General features: G+C 39.5%; 1 protein-coding gene across 8 annotated transcripts in view; it reads left to right on the top strand.

Annotated features, from left to right (window-relative positions):
* The window catches only part of ncor1 (nuclear receptor corepressor 1), a 51,226-nt gene that overhangs the window by 163 nt on the left and 32,585 nt on the right, over window positions 1-18,478 (top strand). For 7 of the 8 annotated variants that reach the window (XM_037120311.1, XM_037120310.1, XM_037120307.1 and 4 more), the window contains exons 2-14: window positions 3,801-3,993; window positions 6,153-6,247; window positions 6,488-6,695; window positions 7,077-7,259; window positions 9,222-9,335; window positions 10,609-10,665; window positions 10,813-10,865; window positions 11,575-11,641; window positions 13,702-13,874; window positions 14,756-14,846; window positions 15,002-15,180; window positions 15,336-15,390; window positions 15,880-15,981. In XM_037120311.1, the coding sequence (XP_036976206.1) occupies window positions 3,883-3,993; window positions 6,153-6,247; window positions 6,488-6,695; window positions 7,077-7,259; window positions 9,222-9,335; window positions 10,609-10,665; window positions 10,813-10,865; window positions 11,575-11,641; window positions 13,702-13,874; window positions 14,756-14,846; window positions 15,002-15,180; window positions 15,336-15,390; window positions 15,880-15,981 (1,488 nt within the window). In that variant the 5' untranslated portion in view covers window positions 3,801-3,882. Of the gene's footprint in view, window positions 1-3,524; window positions 3,657-3,800; window positions 3,994-6,152; window positions 6,248-6,487; window positions 6,696-7,076; window positions 7,260-9,221; window positions 9,336-10,608; window positions 10,666-10,812; window positions 10,866-11,574; window positions 11,642-13,701; window positions 13,875-14,755; window positions 14,847-15,001; window positions 15,181-15,335; window positions 15,391-15,879; window positions 15,982-18,478 lie in introns of all 8 variants that reach the window. The other variant, XM_037120304.1, reaches the window with a different exon arrangement.

The following is an 18,478-nucleotide window of genomic DNA, read 5'->3' as shown; positions in this document are numbered from 1 at the left end:
CAACATGTTTAATTAGCACGCTATTTAAGCGCCCGGGTCTACGCTGAAAATCTGCCTTGCAAGATGGCGACGTGGTTGAGAATTCAAAGGTGAAATACGGGCTAAGTTGGCTAGCTAGCGACAACAACAACATCTTAAACGTCGCGTTATCACGCTAAAGTGTAAAAGTAGCATACACCTTAAAGTTTACCTTAAATACACTACATGTTTATGGTGCATTTCCGGAAAGGCTCTCTGTTGTTGAAACGGACCCATCCCCCAAGATAAGCTACAAATCCCATTGCGTTGATATGACTGTATGCTGTAAAAAGACAACAATAACAACACATAGCAGCAGTATTTCTCACTGCAAGGCATCGTATGTGGACACGAAGTTCACCATGGCGGCTGGGTTTACAGAGAAATCGCCACAGAGACTATTATAAATGATCGCTAAAAATGAACTTCACAAAGCATGTCACCGTGAAACGACGAAGACTGACTAAAAGCAAAGTCATTTTTATAACGTGAGACTGCATCTCTTAAACCACGTCGGAAAATTCAATCAAAGACTGCTGAAATGCAGAGGAAGGGGAACACCCAGGAGCGAATGTACTGAAGCCACAGTTTATTTTATCTACGTTCATGCTCCATGTTCAAGCTGACAAAACAGGGGTACAACTAAAACTGTATCTGTAAACGATTCCATTAGATGATATCCACCGTGGACTTTGCAAGTTATTATGAAAGGAGGAAGTAACAAAGCTGAGAAGCACGTCATGGATAATCAGGTCACTAACAAGGGCTGAAAAAACTGAGTCTGTGGATATGTGTATCAGTATTATCCAACTTAGAGTTGCTTTGATGAAAAACAAACATATATTAATGGGTTTATTTTCTCCCTTAACCGGAAGGATGCTGTGACACAGGCCTGGGAGGTCTGCTTATTCCCCTTTGCCAGTGGGAGCACAGAGGAACGGATAATGAAATTGGAATACATGAAGAAAAATTTGTGGAAGATTTGCGTAAGGAGCAAGACCTCGCATGAAAGATGACAAAGTCCCCCCTAGCAACATCAGTGCAACAAAGTTGTTTCCGGTTTAATTGATTGCCAGACATGCTGGTAAATATTTGCTTTACCGTACATCTCAAGTTCCTCCTTTTAAAGCATGGCATAGATGTGATCGATGACGTTAGATCGGCCAGTAATTTATTTGGTGTGTCAATAAAGCTAGAGATGGAGCAAATTATATCAAGTTTACAGAACGTAAGCATCATGTCAAGCGGCAATGGCAGATGTAGAATAGAAATGGAGGAGCCCCCAGAACACAGATGCATACCATGGATTATTTTGATTAATAACAGAAAGAGCCTAAAAACAGAGTTATTTTTGTTCTAAATCAACTTGTGGTAACTTTAACTGTCCTTTTGCTAGCATGTTTTTGCTACCAATAAATAAATCAGACCAAATACAAAATCTTGTGTGTCCGTTCAGTTGCAAAGTACTGGGATATCAGTACTGGGATATATAAGTCATCTTTATTTAGAGACCAGACATTCAGCAAAAATGATTCCAGTTCTTCCTTACTCATGGGCCCAGTTCTCTGTACATTGTTTAACTCATCCAAGCTAATATGTTATTTAGCAGCTAAAAGAAAACTTCCTCTTTTCCATCTAGCCAACATTAGTGAGATGGATTGCTTTGTTAATCGTTGATAAAATTCTGTCAACTAACAATGGGCTGTTTATTCTGCTCTAATGGCAACATGAGTGGAAAATTGCAACCATGATAATTGCTCATGTGGTTGATTGTCGTAACATGCAAAGGCAAATGACACCGTTTTTACCACAACTGTGCAGCAGACGTTAATTTAAAAACAGAGGAGTTTATCCAGTCAAAAACATTCAAATTAAGATATGACACACCCTGCCAGTCCCCTTTTTGAAGAGCAACAGATTTCCTTTTCAAGAAATTAATTTGCATGACCAATAATTGATTATAGTGTTAGTCCGTCTGACTAATAGTTTGTTCTCATAGTTGGCTAAACTACTTCTAGATTTGGCAGTGGATATGCATATCATTGGATTGGTTGGTTTTACTTACTTTTAAACACCATATAGGCATTTAACTCTTTTGTGTTAAAAAACATATGTGGATGATATAACTGGACTGATATCTTTCAAATGCTGATGGTTGATGATTCTGTATCACAGATTAGTATTTGACTGGAACAGTGCGTTGTCCCTTTGAAAAGCAAGATCTACATTTAATGAGAAATGTGTTCCGATGCAAAAAGAAAAAAAAGACCACAATTCATTTTGCTTATTAAATTGTTTACCATTAACGTAAACAAGGATTATATACAAAATGCTTGATGCACAAGCACACTTGGAATAAGGCTGAAGTGTTCCATGTTTAACCTTTTTAATGTGGCAAGAGATCAACATACATGTGAAATAGCTCTGACCGAAACGTAAAATTCAGGCTTATTAAAAATGTACAACAATCAAATTATGTTAAGTCATTTACATATTGTTTTTGAAGAACAGGCCTTTTTTTAAATTATTTTTTTATTCATCATATTTTGAGCATTTTTGCTGTAAAAGTGACAGTGGTAGGGACAGCTGAAGAGAGACAGGAAGACAGGGAGAGAGAAAATTGATAACATGCAGAAAAGTACGTCCAGCTAGCATCAAATCTGGGCAGTGGTGGTAGGAACTAAGCCTTGATAAATGGTACATGCTCTTCTTTGTGAACTACTGGAGTTCTCCATGTACCCTGTTTTTTTTCCACCCATATGAAACTTCCCCAGAACTGCCACTGCACAGCAAAGCCCAAGTTGTTATTATGTACTGGTTGTTTTCGGATCATCCTCGCTCTTTTGGTTTAAAAACGTTGACCTGTATCAACACTTCTGCAAGGTAAATTAAGAACTTAGATTGGTACATTTGGATGTTGGCAACAAGTGATGATGTCAGAAGGGCAGTACTTTAGGACTGTATCCCCTTCATGGAAACGTAGAAAAGTGACAAAATGTGATAGACTACTGCATTGGCTTTCTTGGCCAAATAAAATCAGTGTTTGCTCAGATTTATGTTGCTCCCTCTTGTTCTTTGTGTTTACACGATAGGCTCAAAAGATCACACATTATTGCACATCTCCTGTTCTACGCTTTCTGTCTGATGCTGAAGTAGAGCTACAAATATTAAATTAAACCATAGAACAGTTGAAAGAAAATCAGTTGCCAGCTATATTGAAAATCATTCCTGTGATTTTTCAGGAAACAGTTAGCAATTCCAGCTTCTTAATACTTAAGAAAAAATTGTTGCTCTTTTTTGTCATTTTTGAAAGCAAATGAAGAGTCTTCTGGTTTTGCACTGTTGACTGGACAAAAGAAGCAATTTGACTTTGGGCTCTGTGAAATATTGATTAGCATTTTTCACGTTTTCAACTGTTTGTTAACTAGACAATTAATAGATAAATCTTGAAAATAATTGGCAGATTAATCATTAATGAAAGTAACCTTAGCTGGTGACTTTTTCAGGGTGTACCCTGCCTTCACCCTGAGAGACAACTGGGATAGGCTTCAGTAACCCCCGCGACCCTCACGGATAAAGCAGAAAGATGATGAGATGAGAAAGTAACCTTTATTCGCTGCCCTATGCTACAACAGCAGGTCTATCAATCAGCAGTATTTTTTGACAATACAATCAAATATTGTCAGAGTAAGATTGTAAGAGGTTTTGATATATTCATCTCTAACCCTAGGTAAAAAGTGGCTTTAAAAAAGAATGTATTTTATGTTTTGCTCTTGGTGCAGGTGGTTCGTGTCTCCGAACATGGTCTAGCTTAAATCTCCGATCAGTGAAGCAGCAGCAGCGGCCCACTAGCACTGAACCAGGATGTCCAGCAGCTCGGGCTACCCCCCCAGCCAGGGGAGCTTCAGCAGCGAGCAGAGCCGATACCCACCACATTCTGTCCAGTACACCTTCACTGGCACCCGGCACCAACAGGTAAACCCCCTCCTTCAGCACTGTTGTATTTGAGATAACAGTTGTGTTTGTTGTAACGTAAATTCAGTCCTGTCAGCTTTTTTGTTATGACTTAAAGTTTTGGGACATTGTTGTATGTCTCAGGCATGTCCACTCCTGTCGATGTGTCGAATGTTACACATGCATGTACTGCTTCTTCTGTAGATGCAGCAGTGTCATTCAAAAGAAACAAGCCTTGATGAAATTAGCTGCAGTACAGTGATTTTCACATCGGTTTCCATTGGTGCACATTTATCACAGCCTTATCACACTGGTACGGAGCAGCTCTGCACTGCTGTCCTCACTGGCTGGCAAAGTTTACATCGACTCTGAGCTGAGGTGGCCCTTTTCTCTTCCATACACTGCGGTTCCTCCACGATGTATTATGACTCTCATAAGTGGCCCCGGATGTCTGATTCCAGCTTTACACAACAAAAATACCCCTTTAAATCTGTCAAGCGAGCATACATTAAAATACAGATAAGTTGTATGAACACCAGCCCTTTAGCAGGTAAAAGTCCACCGGACTTAGCCAGTCAGGCACTCTGTTTTCTCTGGTAATGTAGCACCGTTTTCAAAAGTATTTGTGTCTTTCTACTGCATAGACAGACCAAAGGGCCATCTATCAAGAAGTGAAAGTGTAACTACAGTATACAAGTAGTGTGCAGTAGGTACCATATACAATGATGGATGATTTGTGGCAGATACAGGCCTGACTTTCTGATTAAAGTATTTGGGCATTTATTTAACTCACAATTCTTGGCTGGTTTATTTTTTATGTAATTAAACTTGAGCGATATGTTATATTTTTTTTTACTGCAGCCTTGGAAGTCACTCAGTACTTCCATGTGTGGTAAGCAAGAGTCACGCTAGCATTCAAAAACAAGGATCATTCCTTTTATAATGATGATTGATGATTTGGGGCTCCAGTGAGACAAACTAAAACAGATCAGGTCCATGTTGAGCAATACTGATGTTGGCTTGCATGAAGAGTTTTTGCAGTAAAGCAGATATGCTGAACAACATCATTCGGACGCACTCTAAACCTGTGTTAGTGGTTATCTGGATCCATAATGTGTTTCAGCTGACCTTTTCATGACTGATCTGCAGCTTCCCACACAAAATAATTTGGGGGTGGTAGTGGCAGCACCACCAACCTTGCCATGTTTGATGTGACTTGAGTCTAAGGGCTCTCTGTTGCTGCAGCTGTAACAACATTTTATCTATGTAGGAAAACTGCAATTGAAATGTATTTGAGTTTTCGGACAAAGTAAAGCATTATTAAGTTAAGTAAATAATCAAGATAATAACGGTGTCTGTACTAAAAAATATTTATGATATTCAGTTCAGTCATGCAGCTTTATAAAGTTTGTATAATGTTTTATTGCAGCTCACTTTTCAGTTGAGTTTTAATTTGACTGTTGTAAAAATTGTATTGTGTTTCTTAGCCGTTTTGGATGACATAACATACTTCTTAGAAGTTTACTTTCACAGAAAACTGCCAGCACTAAATTTCTGGGCATTTGGATTGTTTGCCCTAAATCTGGGAAAAAACTGGAGTTTTCCTGTAACTGCATTTGCTTGGTCAGGTTTGTTTGGAGGTCACGCTGTGCTGATAACAATTGGATGTTCTTTACCCAATAGATTTTTGATAAAATCTTTGGAGTATTGAAAGGGTTTTAATCAATTTTTTTTGCAATGATAACCAATAGAAGCAAACAGAGTATTTTACAGGGGGCGACATGCAACGAACGTCCCTGACCAAACTTGAGCTGGGGATGTTACAGTTAAATAGTCATCGCCTTTAGTCCCTATCCCTACCACGTAATCTATGTAGTTGAGAGAGAGAGAGAGGGGAAAGAAGAGCTGGCACCCAAAAATATGCTTTGGGTACCAGTTACATGTATAAAGCATGAATGAAGCAGCCAGCATGGACGACTGTATTGATTAGATCTGAAGCATATCTATTGCATCAGGTATGTCGCCCATTGTCAACAGGACTTTTCCTTTCTGATAGCACGATTTGGTTGCTGCATCTGTGAAGTCCATTGTTCTAGTTCCAGCTTTGCAGGAATCTCTCTGTTAATACTGTCATGACCTTGATCAGATTGCATTACAAAATTGTTTTGCACCTCTTTCAGGATTTCACCGTCTCGGATTATAGGACTCATATGCAAGATCCACAAAGTCGGAGAAGACCATCTTTGCTATCTGAATTCCACCCTGGAACTGAAAGGTAAAAGTTTCACTTGAAATATCCAACATTCTGCCTGAAAATCTGATCATCTGCATCATCATATGTACCGTCTAAATAAGTTAAAACAAACAAACAAAAAAATAATAGCACACTCTGTGTTTTAGAGTTGTTTTTCCTTTTGGTCTCCCTCGGGGGTGCTGTCCCCAAATTACAGTTTGGGAATCGTATATCTAGCCCACCGGATGTTGCCTCTGACATGAATTGTTTACTGTTCCTTAGGCCTCCAGAGAGACGCCATGGTTACGAACAGCAGTTTCACTCCATCACATCCCAGTCTGAGCATGAGGCCTTGGAGTCTAAACGCCCTCGCATGGAGACTGTTGCTGAGTCTCACATCAGCCGCAACAATCCCACAGCTGGTGGAATTGTTCTGCCTCTAACCCATGCAGTACAGGACAGTTTAAGAGCCACTGTGGATGTTAAAAAGGTGGGCCCTTCTCTTTTAATTTACTTTTGCAAACGAAGAATTCACATTAGGTTTCAGTGATGTGTTTTTGTCCTCACAGAGACAAACTTATACTTACTATAGTTCTGCACCATTGAACTACAACATTGTTTGTAACCCTAGCACAATGTCATTGCCCTCATAAAGAAAAAGGAACTTGTAACTTCTCTCTGTGATTTTATAAAGTCACAATGTGTTTTTGTAAAGTATCTGGAAATACTGTCCCCCCCACCCCAAAAGTAGGACCCCTCTGATGGCGCTTAGTTTGAAAAATAATTGTGGGGACTGGATGGCATCATATTGTTTGTACAGATCTTATGCTATATTTCTTCATAAGATAAATTAACATTTTTGCCTTGCCAGGAGTCTCAGTTCAATGTCAAAGTGGAGTCCCCATCCCCAGGAGGACATGCGCTACACATGGGGGAAGAGCAGGACACGTCTCCCTCAAAACTTTCCAAGGAGGAGCTGATCCAGAGCATGGACCGTGTTGACAGAGAGATTGCAAAAGTGGAGCAGCAGATTTTCAAGCTGAAGAAAAAGCAGGTTGGTTACAAAATAAAGCCTTTTGTCTCTAAACATGCATCAAACACAATGGATGTTGTGTACGAAAAATTGGCACAAGCAACAAGTTCACTTGCTATTTTGATTAAGCAGTGAACTTCGTGTTGCCTCTTTCTAATGGTAATAGAAACCAGTTTGACTCTGGTCTGGTGCGATCAGGGTTTTGCTTTTCCATCACAACTGGGCTACCTGCTTGAAGGTGTGTCTTAAACCAGTGATGTACTTCTACTTATCTGCAGTACTATTAAAGAATCACCGCTATCAAAGTGGCTCCACTAACTTAGTTACAAACATGTTTCATTTACTATAACTTCTTCACAATCACCCCCCCCCCCCCCCCCCCCCGCCATTAGATAGTCATTTGATATAAAAGCATTTAATATAAAGCAGCATTACAGGAAGTGTTGTGTTTTCAGCAGCACTTACGAAAGATTAAACATGACTCCTGAAACAGCTGAAAGCGAACATGACGAGACAGTAACACACAGCAGATGCTTGCGCAGTAAAACTGGCAATGAAATAGCAAATCAGCGCGGCTAGGTTTGACACGGCATGGCCTAAACTGCTAGTGGAAAAACGGCAATAGTGAGGAGGCTCCCGTTAAGTCGGCCAGGCTTGTCCGTAAGTCCCACATTGTATTAAGTGTGATTTCCAGTTCTTTTTGATTGATTTGATTTGTTCTCTGAGATTGCCACAGTGTTGTTGACTGTTGATTCCTGCCACGTCCTTGCACTCTGTATATTTTTAAGCTTTGGAAAAGTGCAGTTGCTATTTTTTTTATTATGAAGAAGGTCTAGTTGCCTTATAAATATGTGAAAGTGTCAAACCGCTCAATCTGCGTAGAATTACACACAGATGGTATTCGGCGCCTTCAAATGAGCCCTCGAGGATGCTTAAAGGTTTTGATCCAACACTTAGATAGTCGGCAGCCACAGCAGTGCCCCCTAAACGCCCATGGTTGGTAGTTAGCGAATGCTAATGCCTGTTCGAGCAGACTGAGCTCTTTTGGAAGGGGGCCTTAAAGAGACTAAAACAGAATGTCGGACAGAAATTGACTAGAGATGCTGCAGAAGTGGACAGGATGAGTAAAATGTGTGTTTTGACACAGCATATAAACATTTTCTAACAGGCACCCAAAATGTCCATACTTTTAGCATAATGTGGGATCTTTAATCAGCCCATAGTTGTGCTTTGTTTGCATCCAAATAGTTTGAAAGCAGTTCACCAGGACTGTAAGTTGCTTTTACAGATGTGTGGCTCAAAAATCTTGTGTTATCTGCTGTATGTCATGTTCCAATAAGATGCTCTTAAAAACTGAATGTCTACAGCTGCAGACTTTTTTTTATTCAGCCCATCTTCCCATCTTGATTAGCTTGTTTTTAATCTAGATTTTGGCTCTTTTTTCTTCAGCTATCTTGTGTGGAATTCCATCTCATTAGATAGGAATGTAAGCTGAGTTTTACTGGGAGAGAACACTTGTCAGTTTTTCAGTCTGCATTTATCCAAGATTTTCAGGGATTTATTTGTTTGTTTGAGGCATTTCGTGAACTGATAATCTTGTCCCTGTAACCTGTAAGTTTGTGTAACCTTTAACTTGTAAACATTGCTCTATCAAACACTCACCAGTTCAGCTTCTCTGCAGGCATCAGCATTATCAATGCCAGAAACCTTCAGTTCTGTCATAAAAGATTGTACTTGAACAAGCCCTTAGAGAGTAATCTGATAATGCCTGCATGGGCCTCACATATCAGAAGCGGGGATCAGGTCATCACTATGTGGATGCAGCTGTGTTTTCCGCTGTTTTTCTTACAAGATACAGCATGTTTAAATAGGTCATGTATATAAGATGGCAAAGGAGCCCCCTCATATTTTTTTTTGTATGTATTTAATGTTATTTCTTGTTTGCTATTGGTGAATTTGTTATGTGTTGGTGTTGTTTCTCAGCAACAACTGGAGGAGGAAGCAGCAAAGCCAGTGGAGCCAGAAAAGCCAGTGACCCCTCCCCCAGTGGAGCACAAGCACCGCAGCATAGTCCAGATCATCTACGATGAGAACAGGGTTAGTCACTGCTGCAAAGCATCATCTCATCTCACTTCTTCTTGGCCATTTTGTGTTTCGAATAGTTTAGCTTTTGATTCATGTATCATGGCTGTGCGTCTGAGCTATACTTTTGTTTTTTCCACCAGCTCAGGTTAACCTGCTTAAACTGTATGGAGCATTGCCAGCTGAGTACACATGTGTCTGCTGTGTCCTCAGCAGTGAATAACCGTGGCGACCATGGCCAACCAGTGGCAGTCTCCTCTCTCAAACCATTTAATGCTAAACTAATGGCTGAACACATGTCTTAAAATCTCTGTGTTCAGCTTTCTCCTTGATTCCAAAACGTTGTGACACTGTGAAACCCAAATAAAAGCCTTTTTGACCTATATTGAATTGAAACCGAAAAAAACACTCAGTCCAGTTTGCTGTGGAAATATGTTGGAATGTCGGGTGGTTTTTGCATGTTTTTTTGGCAGGAGTGTTAAAAAGTAACCATGATTTACTGAAGTGTACATTTCTTAAATGCTCTTGTTAAAATAAAAATTAAAAATGTATTAAACCCAAATGTTAAACCAAGGTCAAAGACAGGCCTCATTATCTGTATTTCAGCTGAACAATAGGGAAGTGAGTGTGTGTTTATGGAGGTCACTGAAGTTCATGTCTATCAGACAATGTTATGGTACGAGAGTGCTGAGACACGCCTTCCTTCTCAGTCAGCCATTAACCCTTTAGGCTGCAAAGCTGCTCCAGCTCAGTGCACGACATTTAGTCTAGCAGCTGTGGTTGTTTGTCTTAGTCTGTAAATGTAGGCCTGGGAAAACTGGAAAATCAAGAGTTCCTCAGAATCAATCTCATGATCTTACAATTGCAATGATAAACTGTAGCTTCTGCCCCCATTAGTTTGCTGCAGTTGGAATGTTTTGTCCTTTTATTTTTTAGCATATTGCTTCTTTCTTTTCAAATGTATTAAGTGCAGAAGTTCATACTGAAAGAGCAAATTAAATGTATCTAAAACTGATTAGTTATACTTACACATACATATTTTAATTTTTTTGCCCATTTTGTCTATATGCTACAGACATAACTGTACATAAATTGCTGTACAAATAGTCAGATGTTGCATTAATGGTCATGTTTAGCTATTTTGAAGAGTTTGCTTTCGTGCTTTAGCCACTAAAATATTATATAAATAAATATATTTCTTTGAGTATAACCCACATAAATTTTCCTTTCATGTGACTTCGTTTTAGAATATGCTAGTAATTAAGATATGAATTCTTTCTTTTTCTAGAAAAAAGCTGAAGAGGCCCATAAGATACTGGAAGGTCTTGGTCCTAAGGTTGAGCTGGTACGTAATCTATGGCTGATAATAGTTTTAGCGTGAGCTTTCAGGAAGAAGTAATGCTGAGTTCAGTTGCAAGTTAGATATTATTGCTTGCTTAATAGCTAATGATTAATCCACTACCTGTTCCTCTTCTGCTTTTTCACCTTTTAGCCTCTGTACAATCAGCCATCCGACACAAAGGTGTACCATGACAACATCAAGACGTGAGTATCTACATTTCTTTCTTTTTTTTTCATACATTCATGTCATCAACACCTTGAGGTCTTACACAGTGCTGCAGACCTGATGCTTAACACACGAACACAATATGAATCATCTCAGCTGAGTAAAGTGTAAGAGGTAATGCTGACCTCGGCAAGATAAACCCTGCTGATAACTGTCTAATCTGATTGCTGAGTCACCCAATTGAGTTGCCCTACTGACAGCAAGGAGAGTAACAGAGAAAGGAAGTGAAAGAACGCCCTTGTGTCTGTATTAGGTATGTTTGGAGTAGGGTTGTGTCAGAGGGTTGAAGGCCAGGCCGTCTGGATCGAGCACTTATCAGTGTGTACCATGAGTGTGGCCCATCTGGCTCAGGTTTTTATCAGGACCAGTCAGACCACCTCTGTGTGAATCTGCTCTGCAGGCCACACTGACAGGGTCAGCTCTCTCACTGTTCTGTCCCCACAGCCACCATCATGTGTAAACACAAGAGTTCCCAGTATTTTGTGCCTTCCACATTAAAGATAATAAGATGATATGGCCTAATGGTTTCTGGTGGGAGCTCTGTCTCTCATTTGATTTTTACATTTACAAAGATACACTTGCATTTTGCAACCTTGTGTGCTTTCTTGTACTGTAAATACCACAATACTTATGCGAATAAACATTTTAATATTTTCATTTCACTGAATAAATGTTTTTCTCTTTCAGCAACCAAGTCATGAGAAAGAAGCTGATTTTGTTTTTCAAGAGGAGGAATCACGCTCGTAAACAAAGGGTAAGTGTCCCTGCTGTTAGGAAAGCACAGTGGAAGTTGTGGTCGCCACATTAGCGGCACCGCCTGTTCCCATGCTCAGTATAGCTATCACATACCTGACTGTTTGGACTTGGTGACCTCAGCTAGACAGGAAATATTATCTTTTTTTTTTTTTTTTTTTTTTTTTTTTTTTTTTAATTTTTTGATCTGTAGCTGTCCTGTTTACTTAAAGGTTCAGAATATTGTTGTCAACATACTAAAATGTTTGTGTATTTTTTGCAAATTTAAACTGCAAAAGGTTTGCATGAAAAAATGCATTGCTTACACAGCCCTACACAGTCAGATGACATAGATTTAGTATTACAAATGAGATATTTAATCTTGAAACTCATGTAAAATATCCATGTTATTGGACAAAATGGACTTCTAATTGTAAGTCATGATGCATAATATATAGAAATTTGGGAGCGCAGTTGAGGATAATGAAAAATATTTGGGCAGGTCATGGACAAATTAAAATTTTGACCCTATAGTAAAGCTAAAGGATCACCAGAGCTATTCAACATAATCTCTGAACTTTAGCAGTCAATCCAATCATTTACGCAAAAATGTCAACTTCATGCTTGGGAAATTAGCAAAGTCAATAGAGTATTCTCTGGGATCATGAGAGTCTTCAGAAGTTCATGGCAACCCATCTTTTAGTTGTTGAGATATTTCAGTCTCAATCAGAGTGGTGAACTGATTGACCTACACTGCCAGGAGCCGCATAGCAAGCATTGCTTATAAAAATAATCCACTGATGTATTTACAGTCTGGGAAACGCCTCGGTTTCCCCTGTTTGTTAAAAAACATTGTGTGGGCCAAGAGCTGCTTTTAAATGCAGTATAATAATAAATAACGTCAGATCAAAGAACAGATCTGAGAAATGAGAGGGACAACTTGCTGTCGTTCTTATCACTTACCAGCAATTTAAAGATTTGAGAGTCCCCCCCATGTTGAAACACTTGGTTCGGTTTGTGTTGCCATGGCTCATTAGTCCCACCTTTCTCTGGCTGTTCCCTGTCAGGGTCAGATGGACCTTTTGAACAATGGCAGAGTGCACATGGCCATATGCCAAGAGGAAGGTGAATTGTTTGCTCCTGGCAGCAAAGTGGAAATGAGGCTGTATTGTCCTCTTTCCTTATCAGAACTTGACATTTTAACTCTTACACCTCTGGAATTGATTTAGTTTTATGTTACCCTACATTCTACAATAACCAACATTAATAAGTGGTAGATTTATAGTTCATTAAACTTTAGTTGATAATTATTTCACTGTTATCAAACATTAAAATCCAATTAAACAGGCCAGTTGTAAATACATTTCAAATGATTTACATATTGAGCTGATAAGTGATGATGAGTTTTGTTAAGTAGTTTAGTTGCATCAGGACAAAGTGTGCCTGGGTCAGGACATTGAATTATGCAACTTGGTAGACAGACATAACCCACAGTAAACACCACCAAATCCTAAACAGCTTATACTCTCTTAACTCTCACTTCAGCTGTCTTTACCTGTCTGTAAAAGAGCGTGAACACAAGTGTAAACAAAGGGTTAATCCGCATCATTGACTATGCTAACAGGTGTATGTCAAAATTGCAGCATCTGATGCACTCAAGTTCCCCTACAGATGATAGGAATTGAAGATGTCATGGTAGCTCGATTTGCCTGATGGGTCAATTTTAATAATTGTTTTTCCATTATTTGCATCTGCTTTGTCTCACTGCACTCAGTGACCTAGCAACCACATCTATTATACTCTTGTTAGCTCTCTGTAGCTCTATCTAAGCTTCATTAGAAACTTGAGATTTGTTTTCATCATTGTACAGAATGCATCTGAACAGTGCTTATTTGAGAATAGTTTCTCTTTTTCAGCACACTGTATTTGAGCGTTTTTCCTCTCAAAACAGCCTTTATTTTTAAGTAAACTATCTGGCAGCAACATATTGGTCTGATATATATTCTTGAGCTATCTGGAAGTTTGTTTTGGTTTGAACTGTGGCAAGTCACACCCACTCAATTCTGTGTGTTGTACACGCAGGAACAGAAGATCTGCCAGCGCTATGACCAGTTGATGGAAGCGTGGGAGAAGAAGGTGGAGCGAATGGAGAACAACCCTCGACGCAAAGCCAAGGAGAGCAGGACACGGGAGTACTATGAAAGGCAATTCCCAGAGATCCGCAAGCAGAGAGAGCAGCAGGAGCGCTTCCAGAGGTAATAGTTTTTACCTGCGACTGGTCAACATCAAGACATGATACTGTTATTTTGCTACAATACACAGTATGTTTGGCTGTGCATGGTTTAATGCCCTATGAGTTGACCCCAAGATTGGAAAAAATGGAGGCTTTAAGTTGAATATCAGCTTGTTTCCATATAGCAGTGGCTTTTTTTTGATAGCACTATATTGGTCATTGCAATTATTCCAAATTGCAGCGCACAGAACCAAAATCAACACATTCTGTTTAAAACAGTGAAAGATCTGCTTCATGTGGGTAGGTGATCAAAGATGGAATGATTGGGCGAAATGATTTTCACTTAATTTTTTTGCTGCATTAACAGTGTTGACAAGAATTAGCCACACCCAGACATGAAAAACCTTCCTCCATTTTTAAGTTGTCTGTCCAGCTATCATCTAATAGGAGGACACTAGGTGGTGTGCGATGGCCTACATTAGGCAGAGGCGTATGCTGACTGGGTGCCTCTGAGAGGGTGGGAGACGGGATGGGGGTCTAGCGTCTGGTTGCTCCTGGCGTCAGTGCTTTGTGGTTTCATTGAAATCTCCCAGAGGTTTCATGTCAGCACTTACAGGATGCTGGACAGTAAAGGAGGAAGGAATTGATAGTTGTTCAAAGAGGCTTTTTTATCCATTAACAGGTAGAATTATTCTGTTTAATAAGAGCCTTGAAAGTTCCCAAACTTGTCTCCGGTTGCTCATGGTAACAATTTTGAAAAGAATTGCCTCCTAGTGACCTTGCAAATTTGATTTCCTCTGAAAAGAACAAAATGTAACTGATTTCGTTTTTGTACAGGATACAAATAATGTGACATGTACGATGCAAGTGTTAGATTATAACATCAGTCTGTGTTTTCTGCAGGGTTGGACAAAGAGGAACAGGTCTGTCTGCAACAATTGCAAGAAGCGAGCATGAGATTTCAGAAATCATAGATGGACTATCTGAGCAGGAGGTGGGTACTATCTGGAGTAATCTTTTTAAATATATTACAGTGTAGGAGTCAAACTACATACAAGTTCTCAATGAGCAGAAAGGTGATTTATTGAATAAGGTACACTGTTCTCTATTGGACTAACTGTGGCCACTTCTCATGTCCATGTTCCACAGAACAATGAGAAACAGATGAGACAGCTGTCAGTCATCCCTCCCATGATGTATGACTCTGAGCAGAGGCGAGTGAAGTTCATCAACATGAATGGCCTGATGGACGACCCAATGAAGGTGTACAAAGCCCGGCAGTTCATGAATGTTTGGACTGAACACGAGAAGGAGATCTTTAAGGAGAAGTGAGTTGTTCTTGTTCCCATGTTGGCAGATGTCTAGGTCACATTTTGTCCCCAAGTGTCGTGCTGACATGTTTTATCGACCTTATGCCACCTTAGACTTACACCAATATATTTTTAGCTTTGGCACATTAGTAATGATTGGTATCTCTTTCTAGGTTTGTCCAACACCCCAAGAACTTTGGCCTGATTGCCTCCTATCTGGAGAGAAAGGTAAACTTCTGCTTGCAGTTTCAAACATTCTCATTTCATCAAACAGATTTTACTTTATTGATATTTTCAGGGCAGTACATTAAAGATGAACGCTCCCAAAATGAGACACACAAGAATCCATTGGAATTAAACCTCAAAGCTCCATATAATCACTTCTTAAAGTAAAATATTAACTTGTAATTGAGTCATGCAGGCTGTAGTGAAATGAACCATTTACAGCTGTGAATATTTTTTAACTATTTGTTTGAAGACCTTTAGAACTGCTTACACTCATCTATTGTGTACAAAAAGTGTTTTTTTCCTTTATAAAGAAACAGCAATATAAGAAAATTCTACTCTCAAATAGTCCTTCACTCACTGGCCATATGCATATGCAATCTTAATGTTTTCATGGCTTGATGATTTTGACTAAAACAAGTAAACACTTGAATATATTCAGTACAGGTTCAGTGCCATATATTCATAATAACACGCTATTTCTTGTTTCAGTGTGTTGCTGACTGTGTCCTTTACTACTACTTGACCAAGAAGAACCACAACTACAAGACGTTGGTGCGGCGAAACTATGGCAGACGGAGGGGAAGGAACCAGGTAAACATAAGACATTGTTTAATATCCTTTACAGTAAGTTTATTCTGTGGTTGACAAGATGCTGGTCAATTGGTCTCTGTCTTTAAAGCATTTATTTAGTTAGATTTAAGTGCACAGAAGTTCTTCTAATGTGTCCCACATTTTTTATCCGACCAGACTCTATAGAGAAACAGAGGCATTTATAGGCAGTTTGCAGTGGAAACAGCCCTGTCAGGTGTTTGTGTGGTGTGATCGTATCACATGCTGAGTTTGCAGTTTTTGTTTGTCTGGCACGTTTTCCACACCTGTTTCATATATCCTTGTCAGGCTGACAGATCATGTTGTGTGTGACAGATACATGTACCACACCTCGCTCTCTCTGTAGTATTAAGTACAAAGGATTTGGGCTGCATATCACTGACACTATTCATGGGTCAGTGAGTGCAACAGGATGCAGTCTTCGACAGCTTTTCTTGGATTACAGGCAAACAACTCTTGGCTAATTGTGATATTGCTCAGTTTGACTCTTTTGTTTGTCAGTTTTCTCAAAGATACATCAGCATCATTTTTAAAACAGGCAAATGTAAACTTACCAAATAAAGTCAAAAAGTAAATTAATAGAGTATTTAATCATACCAATTGGCATTCGCACACAATATGTACAGGATTTTGTCATTTTCAGTTTTGAACCTGTTGTAGTCTACTAATGTACAGCTGAGCCATACAAGCAGGGTTTGCAATGGCTAAACTCTATAGAGAATATACTAGCAACAAAGTCAGCATAGCCATGTCCGGAGACATAATGTATTACGGTTATCCATCCATTGACCCGTAACCCCTTGTTACTGTACCTAAACGCCAGATCTGCCTAGCTATTCCACAGCGACAGTACCCTTTCATGTAGGCAGGGTTGTTACTGGCTGGCTATGGGGTAACTAGGGACTGATCTTAACTCTTAATAATATGCTGCATTTATTAACTGACGCACTGTGAACTGTACTTTACATTACAGCTGGACTGACACACATTCAAGTGGTGTGAAAGGGCTTCTATTGTGACTATAGACCACCAGTCTGGTTTCACTGGATTTTGAAAAATGGTTTCAAATTAGATCTGAAATAATCAACTGAACAACGAAGTTCAAATTAAAAAATGGAATCGTCGATGCTGCCACGCCCCCATGTCACATCTAGTCAGCTTGCCAAGCGGAAAAAAACACATACGCACCAACAACACATGCACCGCCCTATTCCTGAAAGGGGCTACGCCACTCTTAGAACAGTGGCAACTGCAGATGCAGGAGACCCATCGACAGAACTGAACCCCTTCTCTCTTTCACTGAAGTTGCTAGTGTGGAAGCATTTTGGACTTCCAGTGAGTTATGTTGACAACGTTCACGTTGTCGACAAAAAAGCCACAGTTTTCAAGCTCTTCTATGTTTGAGTACCATGTTCTTCTACTGGCAGCACGATTAACATGGCAGGGCATCTCTGCAGGCACCACAAAACAGATTTATCTGTTAAACCAACACCTGTAACACAAACTACTCTTCCGTCTTCAAGCATAAATAAGAGCACCTCAATTAAAGGTGTATTGAGTGGTGTCTTTACATTATCCCAACAATGTTTAAACTCACCTCATTTTGTCTCCTGTTGCTATAATTTTGGGATTAAAGACAAATGATATCAGACTGAGAAAGGAAGTCAGCTCATGTGACTGAACGTAACAGTAAACTTGAGAGGGATTACCTCAACTGTGAACCTGATATATGCCTTTCTGAGTCATGTAGACAGATTTCCGTTTGCAGTGTTTGTTGTTTAACAGTGACGACAGCAACTCCCATGACCCCACTCCTCTTCACAACGTCATCAAACAGCATCATCTGTTTCATTGTATTGATTGAGAGATCCATAGCGGCAGCAAATACAGCGTTGAATGCAGATCAGTCAAATAAATCCATCAGTGTATCATAATGGAGAAAAATCTTGATTTATTTTGATACAACCATCTGCTTGACCCCACTGATATATCTGCTGCATGTAACTACAAAAGATGTTTTTTTTCTTCACATGGTAATTACCAGCTTTTACCGGGAAAAAATTGTTGAAGTCCAACATGTTTATATTTCTCTCAGAATTTGAATTATGAAAAAAGTTCATTGTTGAGTCTTACAACCAATTCTTAAATTACCCATACTTTGGGTTGTTGTTGATGCATGGCAGCAGTCACTGTGAATTGTTTTCAAGGTCACTAAACACAGATAATATTTGACCGTAATTCTTCCCTTTCGTCCGCGTCATGGACATGATCCAGGTCATGTGGACTAGCATCAAACCATGGTCAGTCTGATGCAAACTGGCTCCACAAACATTTATCTGTCACACTATTGAGCATGGCAACAAACTCTTCCTGTAAAGCCTCAGTGTGGAATGTGAATTTTGTAGATGCTGAAGTGAAAACAACAAACAGACAAATTAGTAGATGAATTCTTTTACACAGATTGTTATTCCGGACTTTA

This window comes from Acanthopagrus latus, chromosome 13, assembly GCF_904848185.1.
Source record: "Acanthopagrus latus isolate v.2019 chromosome 13, fAcaLat1.1, whole genome shotgun sequence".
Lineage (NCBI taxonomy): Eukaryota > Metazoa > Chordata > Actinopteri > Spariformes > Sparidae > Acanthopagrus > Acanthopagrus latus.
The sequence above is the reverse complement of the archived record's forward strand: the minus strand, read 5'-3'. Positions and strand labels throughout refer to the sequence as shown.